This window comes from Periplaneta americana, chromosome 16 (genome assembly GCF_040183065.1).
Source record: "Periplaneta americana isolate PAMFEO1 chromosome 16, P.americana_PAMFEO1_priV1, whole genome shotgun sequence".
Classification (NCBI taxonomy): Eukaryota; Metazoa; Arthropoda; class Insecta; order Blattodea; family Blattidae; genus Periplaneta; species Periplaneta americana.
Window position 1 is genome coordinate 110,262,919 of NC_091132.1, and position 19,121 is coordinate 110,282,039.

At 34.9% G+C, this 19,121-nt stretch overlaps 1 protein-coding gene across 1 annotated transcript in view; it reads right to left on the reverse strand.

Moving 5' to 3' along the window:
* The window catches only part of Mid1, a 37,396-nt gene extending 28,790 nt beyond the window's left edge, over positions 1-8,606 (reverse strand). Inside the window, exon 1 of the mRNA XM_069813312.1 lies at positions 8,526-8,606. Within this exon, the coding sequence (XP_069669413.1) occupies positions 8,526-8,606 (81 nt within the window). The remainder of the gene's footprint in view (positions 1-8,525) is intronic.
* Between the last annotated feature and the right edge of the window lie 10,515 nt (positions 8,607-19,121).

Genomic DNA, 19,121 nt, shown 5'->3' on the forward strand with positions numbered 1-19,121 from the left:
GTGTCCTAAATAAAATTGTCCATCGTAAATCGTTAGCAGTTTCAGTGTTTCATTCGTTGCTGGTTGCGGGAAATAAACTTATCATCACGGTAGCAAGAAGTGAAATGGCATGCTATTTTCCCTACATCAAAATATGCTTGGCAGCGATCACAAATCTAATCGATTAAACCAAAGAAATATGAAATTAATTTTGATGTAGTTTAAAGACGTAGCTAAAATAGGAAGCATGACTCAATTACTACCAAGCAAAATGAATCAGACATATAAATATCTATATCACACTGCCATTAAATATATGAAAAAGACCCACGCTACTTGATTAATAACTATAAAAGTATTTCAGTTTTAATAACAATATTGTTACCTTACATAAGTTTTATAGTTTTCAGTAATATATATCCGTTACTCAGTAAATTATAGAAAGGAAGATCTAATATAAAATATTCTTTCTCTGCGTCTACGTACATAAAACCCCAAAAGTTTCACTTTCATATCATCATTATAGCATTGTGTGTTGCATTAACTATAATAATATTTCATTTTTAATGGTAATAATGTCATCAAACATTCTTAAGTTTTGTAGTTCTTAATATCCAATACACAGCTGCACTCGGAAAACTACATACCAGACAATCAGACCTGTAAATTATTTTTTACTAGCCGTACCCGTGCGCTCCGCTGCACCCGTTATAAATAAATATAAAGTAATTACATAATTATAATAGGACATTTAATCCAGGGAACATTCGTGTTTGATAGAAGGATAAATCGTTTAATATGTCACTTAATTTAAATTGCATCCAAATAATTAAAATGCGATCATTTTGGTCCAGAGACACTCATTTGGCTCAATGACAATTCCTTTAACATGTTTCTTAAGTTTTATTACATGCAACCATAGTTTAATGAAGATTGACATCATTTAGATTTAATGTGTATACTTTACTTTACTTGTTATAGGTTTCCATTGAATTATGGTAATAACTTAATTTTAACCCTTGTTTTCTACGTATTCATTAAATGGCGCTTGACCCTCTATGGTTCTGAACCCTTCAAATAACTTAAATTATATTATATAATATTACATATTATATTATATTATATTATATTATATTATATTATATTATATTATATTGTATTATATCAGAAGTTACTGTAATAACATTATAGCATTATGTCCATCTAGAGAAACTACACTTTCCAATGGTGAAATAATAATTAATTATACAAATCGGTTAATTTAGCTTCCGACATTACTTCATACAAACACAGAAACATTCTCTGTAGGCTATCTTTCATAGCTTTCGATTGTTGCTGTCCAAGGCCCCTTATAGACGAAGTCATTTGTTTTTTAATTCATTACATGGCCTTTAATGGCAGTTATTTTAATTTTAAAACTCATTTATCTCATTAAATATCAGTCCTATCAAAATTTTTCAAGGAATAAAACTTATCGGAAATTATTTCTAAAGAAACTTTTGTTATGTAACATGTTTCACAAAAATTCAATAATAAGCGAGATATTTCGATTTATTTAATTCAGGCCCTTTATGACCCCCCTTTTAAATAACGTATTTTGAATGCCATATAGCCTAAAATCTAAGTTACAACGAACTTAATTTATATTCCAATTTTCATCGAAATCCGTTCAGCCATTATCGCGTGAAAAGGTAACAAACATACAGACAGACAGACAGACAGACAGACAGACAGACATACAAACAAAAATTTCAAAAAAGTGATTTTCGGTTTCAGGGTGCTTAATTATATATGTTAGGACCAATTAATTTTGGAAAATCGAAAATTACCAGAAAAATTTCGGCTACAGATTTATTATTAGTATAGATACGTTATCAAAAAATTACACAAATGAAGATCGACATATTGACATTGTGATGTGAAAGAATCTGAGCCGTCTGAACTCTATGTCAGCAATCCTGTAGGTCATGACCTTCGTGTAATAGTCTATTGTTTATTGTAGTGTGTGTTTTGTTTTATTCTGAAATGCAATTAATTAGTTCTCAAAACTGACGAAAGATGGATTTTGGAAAATAGGAAAATGATGTAGGAAAATTGACATTTCACTGAAAACTACTATTTTTCTGAAAAACTTTGGGTTCCAAGTTTCAAAATGAAGAGTCATTTATTAAAATCCGTTCAGTCGTTTTCCCGTAATTTCCATTACCAGTTATACAATATGCAAAGGAAACAAAAGACAGATTCAACACATAAACAAAACACACCACTAATGAGCCAGCAATACTACAAAGAAGACATAAGTACCATCAAATACATAGCACAAGAAAACGGATACGACATAATAAAAAAGACAAAACATAATTACAAGAAACGTAGGAACACAAACTAAACACAAGAACGCAAAAAATAGATCACACTAACATACGAAAACAAAAATACACACAAGATCGCATCTTCATTCAAGAAACTAAACCACAACATCGCATACAGAACACAAAACACTCTACAAAAGCATCTCAACACACAAACGACACAAATAAACGAATACAACCTCACAGGTGTATACAAACTCATATGCATTAGGTGCAACAACTTCTACATCGGACAGACAAGCAGATCATTTCAAACACGTTACAAAGAACACATCACAGCCATAAGCAAATCACACAACACTTTAACATACGCAGAACACACTAGAAACGCCAACCACAGCTACAGCAACATAGACATAGTCATGGAAATTCTAAATCTGTCAAAACCCGAAGTTTCTAGGAAATTCTAGTTCTGACAAAGCTCTTTAAGAAATTCTAGTTTTCACTTACGCAATTCAGTTACATCTAGAAATAACTGTGGCTCTTAAGAAATTCTAGTTTTCACTTATGCAATTCAGTTACATCTAGAAATAACTGTGGCTCTTTAAGAAATTCTAGTTTTCACTTATGCAATTCAGTTACATCTACAAGTAACTATGGCTCTTTAGGAAATTCTAGTTTCCACTTATGCAATTCAGTTACATCTAGAAATAGCTGTGGCTCTTTAGGAAATTCTAGTTTTCACTTATGCAATTCAGTTACATCTAGAAATAACTGTGGTTCTTTAGGAAATTCTAGTTTTCACTTATGTAATTCAGTTACATCTAGAAATAACTGTGGCTCTTTAGGAAATTCTAGTTTTCACTTATGCAAATCAGTTACATCTAGAAATAACTATAGCTCTTTAGGAAATTCTAGTTTTCACTTACGCAATTCAGTTACATCTAGAAATAACTATGGCTCTTTAGGAAATTCTAGTTTTGACTAATATCATTAAGTTAGATCTCACTTAATTAATTATATTAGTCAAAACTAGGATTTCCAAGAAACTTCGGATTTTGACGGATTTCGCGTTCTGACTGTAACATATACATATTTTATTCCTAAATAATTTTATTCTAGCGAGAGATCTCCGCAGTTTATTCAGTGCGCGATCTCAATCATTCGGAAGAAGATGCTGAATTACTTGCTTCAAGATTGCATAATGGGACTTATTAGCTCGTGGCACAAGTGTTACTTTCTTTAGAGAATGCACTAGACAAATTTCTTCTTTGTATAAGATGCAAAATGGATTGTGTGTTTATAAAAACATTAACAGCTTAATGGTTTCATTGGGTTATCGTCGTAAACCTCAGGAATGACACCTTTTCATCGATGGATCAATATGCAATTTGAAAATAGTGCTTCTCCTTCATGGTAACGATATTTATGCTCCACACACACTCTAGAAATGAAAGAAACTTAACGAAAATACAGAGACATCATTTTATTTTTACTTCAATTTTTATTGTACCTGAGTTTTTGAATGTACTTCACTCCCACCTCTTCTACAATGAAGTTTAACCGTCCTCCACACAGATCAAAGACCGCATATACAGTCATAGTAGCCTTACGGTCATAGTAAACAGTACGTTCAAAAAATATGTTCGCATTTTCCAGTGACGGAAGACCTTTCAATATTGCATCATTTGTCATTTGTCTACGTCGCATCCCGGTTTCCCCCACCTGCTTCTATTCGACTCTCTGTAAATGCTACTGGCTGGGCTGTCTTAGCTCTTTTCTGGGAACATTAATTTCTGTTAGGAATTGGACGTCTACGTAATATTATACAGTTGTTTAAAATAACTTAAATAAAAGAGCCTCGTTAAGTAATTAACTGTCACATGATTTCCTCCCTTTCTACAATCCTACGACATAACCACTTGGACGGACAGTAGGTAGCATGTCTGAGTAATTTTATCTTTTCGGATCGGGCAGAAGTGAAGATTGAATTTACAGTACGTAAGGTCTCTTTTATAGAGTAGGTACAGAATTATTTCAACATGAGTTACTAGTGCGAAGGACGAACCCGGTAATTGGAATTATGTACAATAGTCTATAGTGCGATAATATGCACACTAGAACTGAAGCCTGTATCGAAATGAACGGCCACCATTTTGAAAAATGTGTTTAAATATCCATATTATGACTATTTTTCAATTTAACTTCATTCTCTATAGTGTACGCTAATGTGCTGTAGACAGTATAATATACACTGCATAATGAATACGTCCACATGGACAGCTCAGTTCTTGAGTAAAAACACTCATTGTTAATACTGTACTGTATTTTGATTAAACAAAGACCTAATGAAAATTATCAAACTCAAAATCGCGATATTTCCTAGTTTACGTAAATGGATGAACTACTTTTTTTTTGCCTCCTATACCTAGTAAAGTGATTTGTTTGTATATTACGCCAGTATCATCGAACTCCAGTCGTGGAAGGGGGTAGCAAACGGTGTTTCCGGTTCTTAATCGTTGATCCAAAGGTATAGCCAGGTTAAAATTAGAAATGTTAGTAAAAATAAAATGATGTCCCTGTATAACCACCATTTGCACGCTATAAAATATGAGAGCTGAGGAATGTTTGTTCGATTTGAAAGTAGCCTAGTTGTCTTATTTCTTGGTTAGCAAGGTGGATTTACTAAATATTCCTGTTTATTGTGTTTATGGGATAATCGAGACAAAAAAATCCATTATGAAGGAAAAGGCACGCTCACAATTGGTGGAAGAAATGTGAAAAATGTTCCATTGACTGATTCAGCTAAGACAATCTTACCACCGTAGCACATAAAATTAGATCTCACTAAGGCTTTAGACAAAAATCGGACTGTATTTTTTGCATATAATCAACCATCAGTGGCGCTAAGTTGGAGGACGTTTTTGCTGGTCCGCAAATCAGCAAGATATTAAGGATCAGATATTTGATTCAGAACTGAATGGAGTAGAAGTGCCTGTCTGGAATTCTTTCAAAGTCTAATTGCTGCATTTCTTTGCAACACAAAATCCCAAATTATGTAGACTTGGTGAACGATCTTCTAGAGAGCTGTAAAAACTTGGGCTGCCTTATGTCTTTGAAACTTCATTGTTTATATTCTCACCTCGAATATTTTTCCTGCAAATTTGGATTCTGTCAGCGACGAGCAAGATAAGAGTTTCCTCCAGAACATTGCCAAAATGGAAAAACGTTCCCAAGGACGTTGGCTCCCAGCTATGACGGTTTCTCTACAGGGAAACGCCCGGTTCGACCTACAAACGAAAGTAAACAAAACACACTTCTGACTCAAGGTACAAGCTCTTATAGCTTATTGGAAAATCTTTGCATGCCTTATAAGCCAAAATAATATTTAGTTTGTAGTTTTTTTTATTAATATGTGCGATAAGAGACAATTTTTAGGAAGATTAACCGCATATCGGCATGTGTTACTATATATACGCTAATTAATGAATTAATACATATTAGAGCAGTCATGTCAATTGATGCCCATAGGAGCAAGCGCGCGCTTTAGAGCTTAGGAGAGCCTGAGCGCTTTACAGCGGAAAGGAAAGAGACAGACGAAAGAGGTAGTATATGCCGCTTGGTCGAGCTATATTCAGGGATGGCCAGCACTGATTCAATGGATAAAGGGAAGAGAACTTATTAAAACTGTATCCATGTTAATTTTTAGATTTGCCTGAGAAGTATAAGTGCATTATAAGAATGTAAGTTTTAATTTTAATGCTCATTTTTCACAAGTTTGATTTTTTATTAAAAATAAATATTTTCTCAACTTTTTTTATAGAAAAGTGAAATTTTCAGATATAGGCCTATTTATTTAGTAGACTTACAGAATGGTTTCGTAAATCTAATATACCGTAAGTCGTATTACTGAAGATAGTGTATTGAAAATTTTGAAAATATTCGCATGGAAATTGTTTGTAAGGAAATGAATTAACAAAGCAACTACTGTTACATCATAAGCAAAAGATACTTGCCCATGTGTTGTAAAAATGTCAGCTCTATAGCTTCAGCACATTTCGAGAAAATAATTTAATATTCTGATGGTAGAAATTGCTCACCAATATCACCTTAAAAGCATAATGCGATAAGAGTTTTGTTATGAAATATTAGTTACAATTATAGTACATTATGCAACGAGCCTATAATGATAGTAATTAAGACGAAAGTATGGATATTTATGAAACGAGCGCAAGCGAGTTTCATAATATTCATACGAGCGTCTTAATTACCATTATAGGCAAGTTTCATACGACTTTTTATGCTCGACCATATTTCTAACTTGAAATTATTCAGCTATATACATTTTATTTGTATCTGACAAGATCGGAAGTAACCTTGTTCTAGGTTGTGAATTGTGAGATGTGCGCAGACGCGAAAGTATTGATTTTTTCCCAGGAATAATAATGTCATTGACCTTGATGTAATCCCGTTAAACTTGATATAACCTTATTATTGAATTCGACATTGAAAAACGAGATGACAAATTGAATTTATTTCAATATTATTTACAATTAACGCTAATTATTATAATAACAGAACATAACCTTCTGCGACAGTATTGGATTTCCAGCCTCCGTGACTTTTCGCTAATTCTCTTTCGATTGCATATCCGAGAATAATCGACACTTGCGGTTTTATAACGGTACAAAGCTGACTTGTCATTGGCTGAACACCTGTAAGCTGAGTTGTTATTGGCTGAACACCTGTACTTTAATGAGTAGGTGTACTTTAATGTCAGGCATTAAAGGACTGCTACCAGGTGTATAATTACTACATTTAGGCATGGTCGAGCATAAAAAAAATATACAGCACCTAGGTAACTTTGCTTTGTACTGCAATATTGTTTTGATTGATTTATTGATTACTTTTATAAGGCTAAAGGTACCATCAATATCAATTCCAACTTATCATGTCATACTCAATCTCTCCCTTTTTTTTTTTTTTTTGAGATATCACTTTCTTTAGAATGATGTGTTTCATCCATTTAGTACAATATAGTTGTTCTACTATGGAATTTATGTGAATATTCCTTCTTAAGTCTTTATTATGTTATTATCATTTAAAACACAAGTGCAATATTAAGAAATCAGTGTTAGTGCTTTTGTTTTATAGGCAATATAGATAATATCAAACAGAAAGAAGCCATATAAAAATAACGACATAAAATTTCACGTTCCGTCTGAAGTTTGTGCACCACTGTTTTCTTAATCCAACAGGCTGCTTATTCATATACACAACCCTTCCTCTTTCCATACTTAGCGCTTGCTGCCTGCGCACGTCGTCAAGGTCAGAAAAATGCGCTTGCTTTGACATCACTGTATTAGAGGAATATAATGATAACTCAGAAATTCAACCCAATAAACAGTTTGGATGCTCTTTTCTAATTCAGGAACTCAAATTTCCTCTTAATCACGTATTTCGCTCGAGGTTATCGAAAAAAAATTGTTGACTAGTGTTATTAAAGTCGGTAGCCAATAATAATACAAAAAGAGAAAACAGTATTCCCAATTATTGAAGTGGCTGTGCCTTTAAATCGTGATTTCTAGTCGAAGTAAATAATCACCATATATACGAAGCTCAATGAGTAAATTAAGAAGTGAAATACAGTGTAATACATATACACCGCATAACAATTTAAACCACAGAAATCAACGCAAACTTCACCATTGCTGCAATAAAATTACTGAATTCCAATTGCTTAAAAATACGAACTGCTTGATATTTGTCACATTTTGAAAAAAATATCCGCATAGTCCAAATTTATGTTGCCTTGACTTGACTTTTCGAGGGCTGAACGTGGGATAGTTGTATACACTTATAGCGTATTCCGAATCTCACCGGACCGATGGACATCAATGACGTCACGCTGCAGCAGAATAGGAAGAAAACTGCTGGAAGGTTCAATGGCTATCATGGCGGCTGTATACAAGTTGTTATTGTGCTACGCTAGCAAGATTTTGTGAAATTTCCGTACTGTCATCTCGCTCAAAGAAAAGAGAACATAAACAATTTATTTCTTGAACCAGTAGTAATAACTGGTCCGTTGACATGTTCGCTCATAAGCCATTAACATATTGTTTTTACGTTGTACTCATTACAAACAATACAGCAGAACACACCGCCATGACACAACAGTGCACGATGTCATTCGTCTGCTAATTCCTGCCATATGCAAGAACCAATCAGATTCACTGATGGCGGCTGATGGAGACTGCCACCACCTCTCAAGCTGATGACACCGGTGCGACACCGGTGAAGCATCAGTGACGTCATCGTTGAAATTCGGAACACCGTGATGCCATAAGATTGCTCAGCCCTGAGATTCGGAATACGCCCCTAGCTAGTTATTGTGCGTCCTATTCCTATAGCAGGGCTATTTTCCCTCTAAGCTGACAGAGCCAGGTTCCATCCCCAGATGTGTACGTGATAAAGTTCCGAGTCTCGGAGCCCGAAGCCTATAATAACATCGACGATCTGTAATACCCCCAAGACTTTACTTCAGCCTACTTTAACTATATCAGATGATAGATGAATAATGGGGGTTTGGAGAATCCTGGTGAAATAATGGAGGAGCATGGGAGTACGCCGAGAAAAATGCTCTGCTACGTCTGATTTTTGTACCAAAAATTCCGCCACGATTGAATCCTGTATGGAAGAAAACCGGGTTAGTTTTGAGCTACACACGGGGCCAAAATTGATGTTACGTACGTTTGCAAATAATACGGTGAATACTATTCTATTACAATGAAAGAAAATAATGTAATATAATAATAATAATAATAATAATAATAATAATAATAATAATAATAATAATAATACTTACCGGCTTTTTAAGGAACCCGGAGGTTCATTGCCGCCCTCACATAAGCCCGCCATTGGTCCCTATTCTGAGCAAGATTAATCCATTCTCTACCATCATATCCCATCTCCCCCAAATCCATTTTAATATTATCTTCCCATCTACATCTCGGCCTCCCTAAAGGTCTTTTTCCCTCCGTCCGCCCAACTAACACACTATATGCATTTCTGGATTCGCCCATACGTGCTACACGCCCTGCCCGTCTCAAACGTCTGGATTTAATATTCCTAATTATGTCAGGTGAAGAATACAATGCGTGCAGTTCTGTGTTGTGTAACTTTCTCCATTCTCCTGTAACTTCATCCCTCTTAGCCTCAAATATTTTCCTAAGCACCTTATTCTCAAACACCCTATTCCTCTCTCAAAGTGAGAGTCCAAGTTTCACAACCATAAAGAACAACCGGTAATATAACTGTTTTATAAATTCTAACTTTCAGATTTTTTGACAACAGACTGCATGATAAAAGCTTCTCAACCGAATAATAACAGGCATTTCCCATATTTATTCTGTGTTCAATTTACTCTCGAGTATCATTTAGGCCTATATTTGTTACTGTTGCTCTCAGGTATTTGAATTTTTCCACCTCTTCAAAAGATAAATTCCAATTTTTATATTTCTATTTCGTACAATATTCTGGTCACGAGACATAATCATATACTTCGTCTTTTCGGGATTTACTTCCAAACTTATCTCTTTAATTGCTTCAAGTAAAATTCCCGTATTTTCCCTAATCGTTTGTGGATTTTCTCCTAACATATTCACGTCATCCGCATAGACAAGCAGCTGATGTAACCCGTTCAATTCCAAACCCTCTCTGTTATCCTGGACTTTCCTAATGGCATATTCTAGAGCGAAGTTAAAAAGTAAAGGTGATAGTGCATCTCCTTGCTTTAGCCCACAGTGAATTGGAAACGCATCTGACAGAAACTGACCTATACGGACTCTGCTGTACGTTTCACTGAGATACATTTTAATTAATCGAAATAGTTTCTTGAGAATACCAAATTCAATAAGAATATCATATAAAACTTCTCTCTTAACCGATTCATATGCCGTTTTGAAATCTATGAATAACTGATGCACTGTACCCTTATACTCCCATTTTTTCTCCATTATCTGTCGAATACAAAATATCTGAACAATAGTTGATCTGTTACGCCTAAAACCACACTGATGATCCCCAATAATTTCATCTACATATGGAATTAATAATAATTATAATAATAATAATAATAATAATAATAATAATAATAATAATAATAATAATAATAATATAAAGTGACAGTAGAATATGTGTGATTTTTTATTACTTGAGTTTTAATATATCGCACTCTCTTATAGGAGATATACATAAGCAATCTAGTCATTTATTTGTAACGCATGAAACAATACGAAGAAAATTGAATGAAGACATCTTGGAAAGCATGTTATATTTGACAACATGGAAGGTCGAATAAGTTGCAAACAGAACAACAAGCTTAAAGTGGTTGTTGTTGTAGTTAATGATAATGGTGATGATAATCCATTAAGAAGACATAGGGCACGTAAATTGGTCTAAATTGATTCCGAAATGTTGGCAGCTTCCCATCTAGCCACACGGCTGAAACATCCAAAAGCTACTCGCATCGTAATGTTGTTACTGTCAATTTGGAGGAGTCGACATAGAACGATTGTTTGGCGTTATGAAGAAGTGATCGTGGAAGAACAAAGTGGCCGTGAAGCTAGTGGCATCGAGTCACACATTAGGGTGATCCCGAAGCCGCACTTCATCATGGAGCATCTGTCAAATTACCAGCACGCTCAGCGCACTCATTACCAGCATGATGCTGTTGGTACAGTCGCTTCCTGTTGTAAATCATACATCTTAAAGTTCTTCACTCACTAAATTCATATATGGATATTTTTCTACTGTACATGTCGTGGGATACAACGTTAGCACTCCTCCTATCACATTGACTACGTGCAACTTATGGTACGTAATGTCATTAATTTAAAGGGGATATTCTTTGAGACATTTCGGAAAAAATTCATACAATTTTGCTCGTTTTTGCTTTGTCTTAGGGGGGAAAAATAATTGATTAAATGGCGATCTTACTCGTGTTAATTATGTAAGCATGTGTGGCTTACAGCTGTTTCGGTGTTACTTGACATCATCCTCAGAGCCTACTAGATCTCGGCGCTATCTCAATTTCGCTGCCTGTTGTGTGGGTGCGTTCGTGTGATGTAGAGTTGTGTCAAATAGTGTGTGTGTTCTGAAATTGACCTGTGTGTTGAGAATTTGATTAGGGCGTGTTTTAGTGTGTCTGTATATTTCATATTGTTCTAGTGTGTTGAGTTTTTGGTTTATGGGTTGTATGTGTAGGATTTCCATGTCTGTATTTATGTTATTGTATGTGTGGTTAGCATTAGTTATGTGTTCGGCATATGTAGATGAATTGTGTCCTCTGGTTATTGCTTTAATATGTTCTTTGTATCGAGTTTGGAATGATCTGCCTGTCTGTCCAATGTAGAAACTGTCGCAAGTATTGCATGTGAGTTTGTATACGCCTGTGCGGTTGTATTTATTTGTTTGTGTTGTTTGTGTGTTGAGATGTCTTTGTAGTGTGTTTTCTGTTCTGTATGCTATGTTGTATTTCTCTTTTCTGAATGAGGATGCGATCTTGTGTGTGTTTTTGTTTTCGTATGTTAATGTGATGTATTTCTTGTGTTTGTGTTGTGTTTTGTGTGTTTTTGTGTTCGTTAAGTTTTTGTTTTGTCTTCCTTATGATGTTGTCTATTATGTTTGGGTTGTAACCATTTTCTTGTGCTATGTATTTGATTGTGTTCACTTCTTCATTGTAGTGTTGTTGGCTCATGGGTATGTTGAGTAATCTGTGTACCATTGTCCTGAATGCAGCATGTTTGTGTTGTGTGGGGTGGTTAGATGTGTTGTGTATGTGTGTGGTGGTGGTGGTTGGTTTTCTGTATATTTTGAAGGTGTGTTTGTTGTCAACTTTTGTTATGGTGATGTCTAGGAAATTTATGGAGTTATTGTTTTCAAGTTACAATGTGTATTGGAGTTTTGGGTGTATTTTGTTTATGTATTGGTGTAGTTTGTGTATTTGTCGTTTATTTCCTTTGTATAGTATGAGTATGTTGTCTACGTAACTGTGCTAGTATATTATGTTGTCTGCATACTTGTTGTGTTCATTGTTGAGTATGTATGTTTGTTCTATGTTGTGTAAAAATACTCCAAGTGTTAAAAGTAGTGTACGAAAGGTTCAACATAGAAAAAAATGTCTTATGTGAAATATTTCATAACGTGTTTTGAGAAAGTCATTGATTTAATTCCCAATATGCTCAGTTTATTTAAGATACTAGCAATGTTTTATGATAATAAATGATTGAAATAATTCTAGTTTTGGTCTTTAAATGTGCAGAAATTTTATCCGAACAAATTATAACATTTTAAAATTCCTTTGCAGAACGAAAAGTTACATTTGTTTGGATCAAATTTCTGCATTTAAAGGGCAAAACTAAAATTATTTCATTAATTTATTTCCATAATGCACTGCTCTCTTAAATTGACTGATCATATTGGGAATTAAATGAATGGATTTCCCAAAACACGCTTTGAAATGTTTTTATCTCGAAGAGCAAACAAAAACGAGTAAAATTGTATTAAACATTTTGTTTGAAATATCTCAAAGAATAACCTCTTGAAATTAATGACATTACTTACGGTCCACTCTGTGTACTTGAAGTCTATGCACTGCGTGTGAGATATGAACCACTACCCTTTCTTTCACACATTAATTTAGCACGTTTCGTATAGGATGACTGGATGTTTCAGGATTTTAATTACTTTAAATATATTAATCTTGAAATGGCAATAACGCAAATTTAAATTTACTGTCATAAAAGTGACTTTTACGCGTTTCGTAATAATTGAGTTCTTTATAGCAATGCCATTGATATTACTGTAGTTAAAGTTATTTTCTTGAACTGTTATTCAAAGGACACACATAAATGAAGTCACTTATTATGCACCACATAAGAAGGTGAACTTTGGTTTTTTTAATTACACACGAAATTATTCGTAATAATCCATAAAAAATGTATTCGGTTTAATTTGTGTATTGTATGGCTTAAGTAGATGTGTAATTATTATTATTATTATTATTATTATTATTATTATTATTATTATTATTATTATTATTATTATTCTTTTACAAATTTACTTCAAATACATGTACGTGTAGTGTTATCATTAGACTTCGTGGAATTGCCACGAGAATCGTAAGGTTTACTGCGCACGCGGTATAGACTGTATGAGAAGGGATCGTGCAACGGATGGAGTATGCCTCTGATGTAAACACTGAGCAGTATACTACGGTTACAATAAAACCTGTATCCTGCATTCAAGAAATATAATGAATGATCATTGAAGTAGGAAATGTCTAAACATGTAAATACACAATTATTTTATAATGAGATATATTAACTCTTAAAATTTATTGTAAGATACTCACATAATCCTTGAATATGTGCATTGCAGTGAAGAGTTGCGTACATTTTGAGCGACTGCAAAGTAACCTCCTCCGATGGTCACTTAAACAGTTGTTATATTAAATAAATGTACGTTCAACAACGCACGATGTAATACGTACATATTTGAAGAACGGAAAGTCACTACTTTTTAGTACATCAACTTCAGATGTACATAATTTATAATACGAAATCGTGAATAGGCAGTATTTTTAGCAATAATGTTTCTCAACTTACATATCACTTCTTCTGAAATTAGTGAATTGTTATTTTGGATAAAGGTTTGTGATACTTTATCCACTATAATAAGGGCTTCTGAGAGTTGTAGTTTAGACAATTCTAACAGGATGATGATTTTGGACACGATTTTAAAATCAGAATCAAGGAACAGAATATCTTCCAATAGCTGTTCAGAAGGCAATGATTTTACAGCTGCAACATCGGAACTGTCTGTGCTATCCAATGCATCAATTACCTCCATTATTTTGTCGTAATGTTCTGCATAATAATTAACAGCATCCAACCACGTTCCCCAACGGGTCAAGACTGGCTGCGGGGGTAAGGGTATTCCAGGGGAAATTGTTTGTAACATCAACACTCTCATTGTAGTATGTTTGATTGTATTTTTGTCTGCACTGAACAAATGTTAATTTGACTATTCCAACCACAGTAATGCAAAAACAAGTGCTTACATAGGTATACATTAGCTGTAGCTTCTCTATCTATTTGGACCGGTCACAACTCTTAACATGAACTGCTTATACTACAGACCGAGCGGTAGCTCACCTCCTCTATACTACCGTACATCGGCAACCTGATTGCATGCTGCGTCTGGCAATTCAACGAAGTCTAGTTATCATCTATATACTATTAATAAATCTGTAACCGAAATTTTTCTGGTAATTTTCGATTTTCCAAAAATAATTGGTGTTGACATGTATAATTAATCATCCTGAAACTGAAAATCGCTTTTTTGAAATTTTTGTTTGTATATCTGTCTGTCTGTCTGGACGTTTGTTACCCTTTCACGCGATAATGTTTGAAGGGATTTCGATGAAAATTGGAATATAAATTAAGTTCGTTGTAACTTAGATTTTAGGCTATATGACATTCAAAATACTTTATTTAAAAAGGGGGTTATAAGGGGACCTGAATTAAATAAATCGAAATATCTCGCTTATTATTGATTTTTGTGAAAAATATTACACAAAAAAAGTTTCTTTAAAATGATTTCCGGTAACTTTTATTGCAAGCAAAATTTTGATAAGACTTATATTTAAGGATATACAAGAGTTTTAAAATAACAATACAATACTTTTCACCGCCGCCTCAGATTATAGCGTCGTTGTTCCGTAACTCCTATTGCAAAATATAAAATTTTTCAGTAGGAAAAAATACCAGATTTATTCATTCTATGGCAGTGGTACATAGGAGATCGTGAATTCTTACATTTTCGAAACAAATAAATATAATTATATATAGGAGATTGTATTATTTGCTGTATAACTATTTAAGTTATTTAATAGAGGAAAAATCTGAAAATCGATATGCCACATAGGAGTTATTGCAGGAATGACGTCGATGGCTATAATAAAATAAAAACAAATGACTCCGTATATTTAAGGCGGCCTTGACGTTTATCAATATTAATATACAGAGAATATTTGTGTGTTTGTATGAAGTAATCTCAGAAGCTAATTTGGATAATTCCTTCACTATTTGAAATTTGTAGTTTCTCTAGATGGATGTAATACCGGTACTACATATAAGGACTGAGGTAAGATGAAAATATATCTTTACGCACAGAAAACGTGATATTCTGTCGAAATATTGTATAACTTGATTATTGCAAATTAATTTATTTATTTGGTCCACATAAAATATTCTAATTTTATACATTTAAAATTATTTTTGTTCACAGAACATAATAGTTAAGAGTTTTGTCATAAAGATGAGTATTTTTACTGGACCATATAGCCCATAATAGATAAGCATTTTACCATGGAGCTGAGTTATTTTAAAAGTTGTCACGAAATGGCGTTCCTGCGCTCGTAATTTACCCATATCCGTTTCATGTGTTTCTTAAAATAATATTTATGTAGGGTACCTCATTTTTTTATTTGCACAAACAATGATATACAACCGAGCGAGATGGCTCAGACGGTAGCGTTTGAGACACGCATTCGGGAGGTCCCGGGTACAAACCCCGTGGCCGACCAATCTGACTAGGGTTTTTCATGATTTCCCTTAGTCATGAAGGCAAATGCCGGATTGGAAAGATACATGCCTTGATTCATCACCGCCTCAATTACCAATACCAAAAAACATTAATCAAAGTCTATAATCAGTTACATGAACACAAGCCATCTACAACACACAATAGAAACAGGAACTCAACAAGAGTAAAAACGGCCTACTCATATACCCACATATTCTAAACACGCGCCATGACCACAGATGTTGAGGCGTGGATAACATAAACTTAACAAAAAAAAATATATATATGCACAGTAAGGTTAACATAAAAATTATCTTCGTACACAATCAACTCTATTAATTTGGAGTGATTTATTAAAGGATGCATTCAAGACTAATTTAGAAAAATGTTAAACGAATTATCCTTGCACCAAAAACGGATGTTCTCCGAACCAAATGATCATATTTTAATTATTTGCATGTAATAACAATTAAGAAACATGTTAGAGGAATTGTCATTGCACCAAATGAGTGGTCTCTGGACCAAAATGATCGCATTTTAATTAATTATAATTAAATTGTATTTAAATAATTATTTAAATACAATTTAAATTAAGTAACATAATAAACGATTTATCCTTCTATCAAACACGAATGTTCCCTGGATCAAACGTCCTATTTTAATTATGTAATTACTTTATATTTATTTCTAACAGGTGCAGCGGAGCGCACGGGTACGGCTAGTTATAAATATTTTTAAATAACTCATTGGCGTCGTAGTTTGGACTGTCAATAATAAAATTGCATTATCTCGAGACTAGTCCTCATGAAATGACGAAGCGATTATGGAAATAAACTAACAAAAAGGCTACGCCTTGTTTCTTTTAATTGGTTATTTATACGATACTTTTTCAACTGCTATGGTTATATAGCATCTGAATGAAATGCAGGTGATAATGCCTGTGAAATGAATCCAGGATCCAACGCTGAAAGTTATCCAGCATTTGCTCTCATTGGGTTGAGGGAAAATACCTCAACCAGGTAACTTGTCCCAATTAGGATTTGAACCCGGGTCCGCTCGTTTCAGGGTCAGGCATGCTGATCGTTGCTCCACAGCGGTGGACTTCCGCCTTGTTGAATTTAAATGCGGGGAGTATGGAGACAGAAATAAGAAATTTTTATTTCAAATCCTAAATATGATTATAATTCCATCCATGCTTACAATAACAAATCACGAACAGCGTAAGTACGAGGCACATCCAGAAAGTAAGTTTCCCGATTTTTTCCCCTTGAAAGTAAACGTAGTTAGCCGTGTCAATTGCGCATGCGTAACAGATCTATTACGTATCAATCATATGCCAGCCGGACAGGTCCCGCCTGGTGCCAGTAGCGTGGCAGCAGTGGTCCGAAATGGAAGCTCTTATTCCTTCTCCCGCCGCCTGCGAGGTTCGGTCGGTGATAAAGTTCTTTAATGCACAAAACATTGCGCCAATTGAAATTCATCGGCAGCTCTGTCAGGTCTATGGGCCGAACATCATGAGTAAGCAGATGGTGCGTCGCTGGTGTAGGCAGTTTTCCGAAGGTCGTCAAAGTGTCCAGGATGAAGAGCGCAGTGGGCGACCGTCCCTCATCAATGATGATCGTGTTGAGCTGGTGCGGCAGTGCATCATGGAGAACCGTCGCTTCACGATTACGGAGCTGACCAGCCATTTTCCGCAGATATCGCGATCCTTGTTGCATGAGATTGTCACTAAGCACCTGCCATTCAAAAAAGTGTGTGCCAGGTGGGTGTCGAAAAACCTGACACCCGAACACAAAATCAACGTTTAGGAGCAGCACTGACATTTCTGCAACGGTATCACGATGACGGCGACGAGTTCCTCGACAGAATCGTCACGGGCGATGAGACTTGCATTTCGCACTTCACCCCGGAAACCAAGCAGCAGTGAATGCATTGGCGGCATAGCGGATCTCCGGTCAGGACGAAATTCAAACAGACGCTGTCGGTAAGGAAAGTGATGTGCACGGTGTTCTGGGACAGGAAGGGCATTCTGCTCATTGACTTCCTTCCAAGAGGTGAAACAGTGAACACTGACCGTTACTGTGAAACACTGCGAAAATTGCGACGTGCCATTGAAAACAATAGGCGTGGAATGCTTACTGCAGGTGTTGTGCTCTTCCATGACAATGCTCGTCCACATACTGCACGGCGCACAGCAGCTGTTTTGACGGAATTTGGCTGGGAGTTGTTTGATCATCCACCCTACAGTCCTGATCTTGCTCCCAGCGATTTTACGTTTTCTTGCACCTCAAGAAATTCCTGTGCTCCGGTGAGCGTTTTGGCAACGACGAAGAGCTGAAGACGTCTGTCACAGGCTGGTTCCATTCACAGGCGGCAGAGTTCTACGACAGAGGGATACAAAAGTTGATCCCACAATACGCCAAGTGTCTCAGTTCTGATGGTGGCTATGTCGAAAAATAGCTGAAACATTGCTGTACCTGTTGCCAATAAATGTTTTCCTGAAAGTGTGTGTTCTTTTAAAAAAAAAGGGAAACTTACTTTCTGGATGCGCCTTGTATTTCACGCAATTGTAGAGATTCGATCAGTGCCATGTAATTCTTGTATATTTACAGTTTATTTTTTTAAGTTATTCATTGTAGTCATTAGTCGAAGTGTTGTCCGGTATATCTTTGAAATACCAACTTTCGAGGAAGTGGAAACGTAATCGCTACAAAGAGATTCTGTGCTTCCCAGTCTTTGAATAATTACCAACGAGCCGGACTACGCGTACAATTATTAGTTAATGCATTCACCGCAGCGAGGTGTGAGTGGTGGAGTATGCGTTTAATGCTGTTATTTCATTGTTGTTAGGGAGACCTTATTTTCGTAATTAGAATTACATTCAATTATGTAATCACTCAGTCTAGACCTCGCATTTTTATGATATAAAGAACAGTGATTTCAGCAATCTAAAATAGGTAAAAAAAACCATTAAATAGGCTGTAAAATATTACTTTTGGTATAAGATACCTGTATCATTTTAGTCATCAAAAACATAATCATACATAAACATTTTTAAATATAAACTAATATTACAATGTTAACATGAAGACCATAATTATTCTGGAAACAATTAATATCAACTGGTTTATTGCCTCTAAAATGAACTTTCCATTAATTTTTTTACTACATGTTTACATTTTT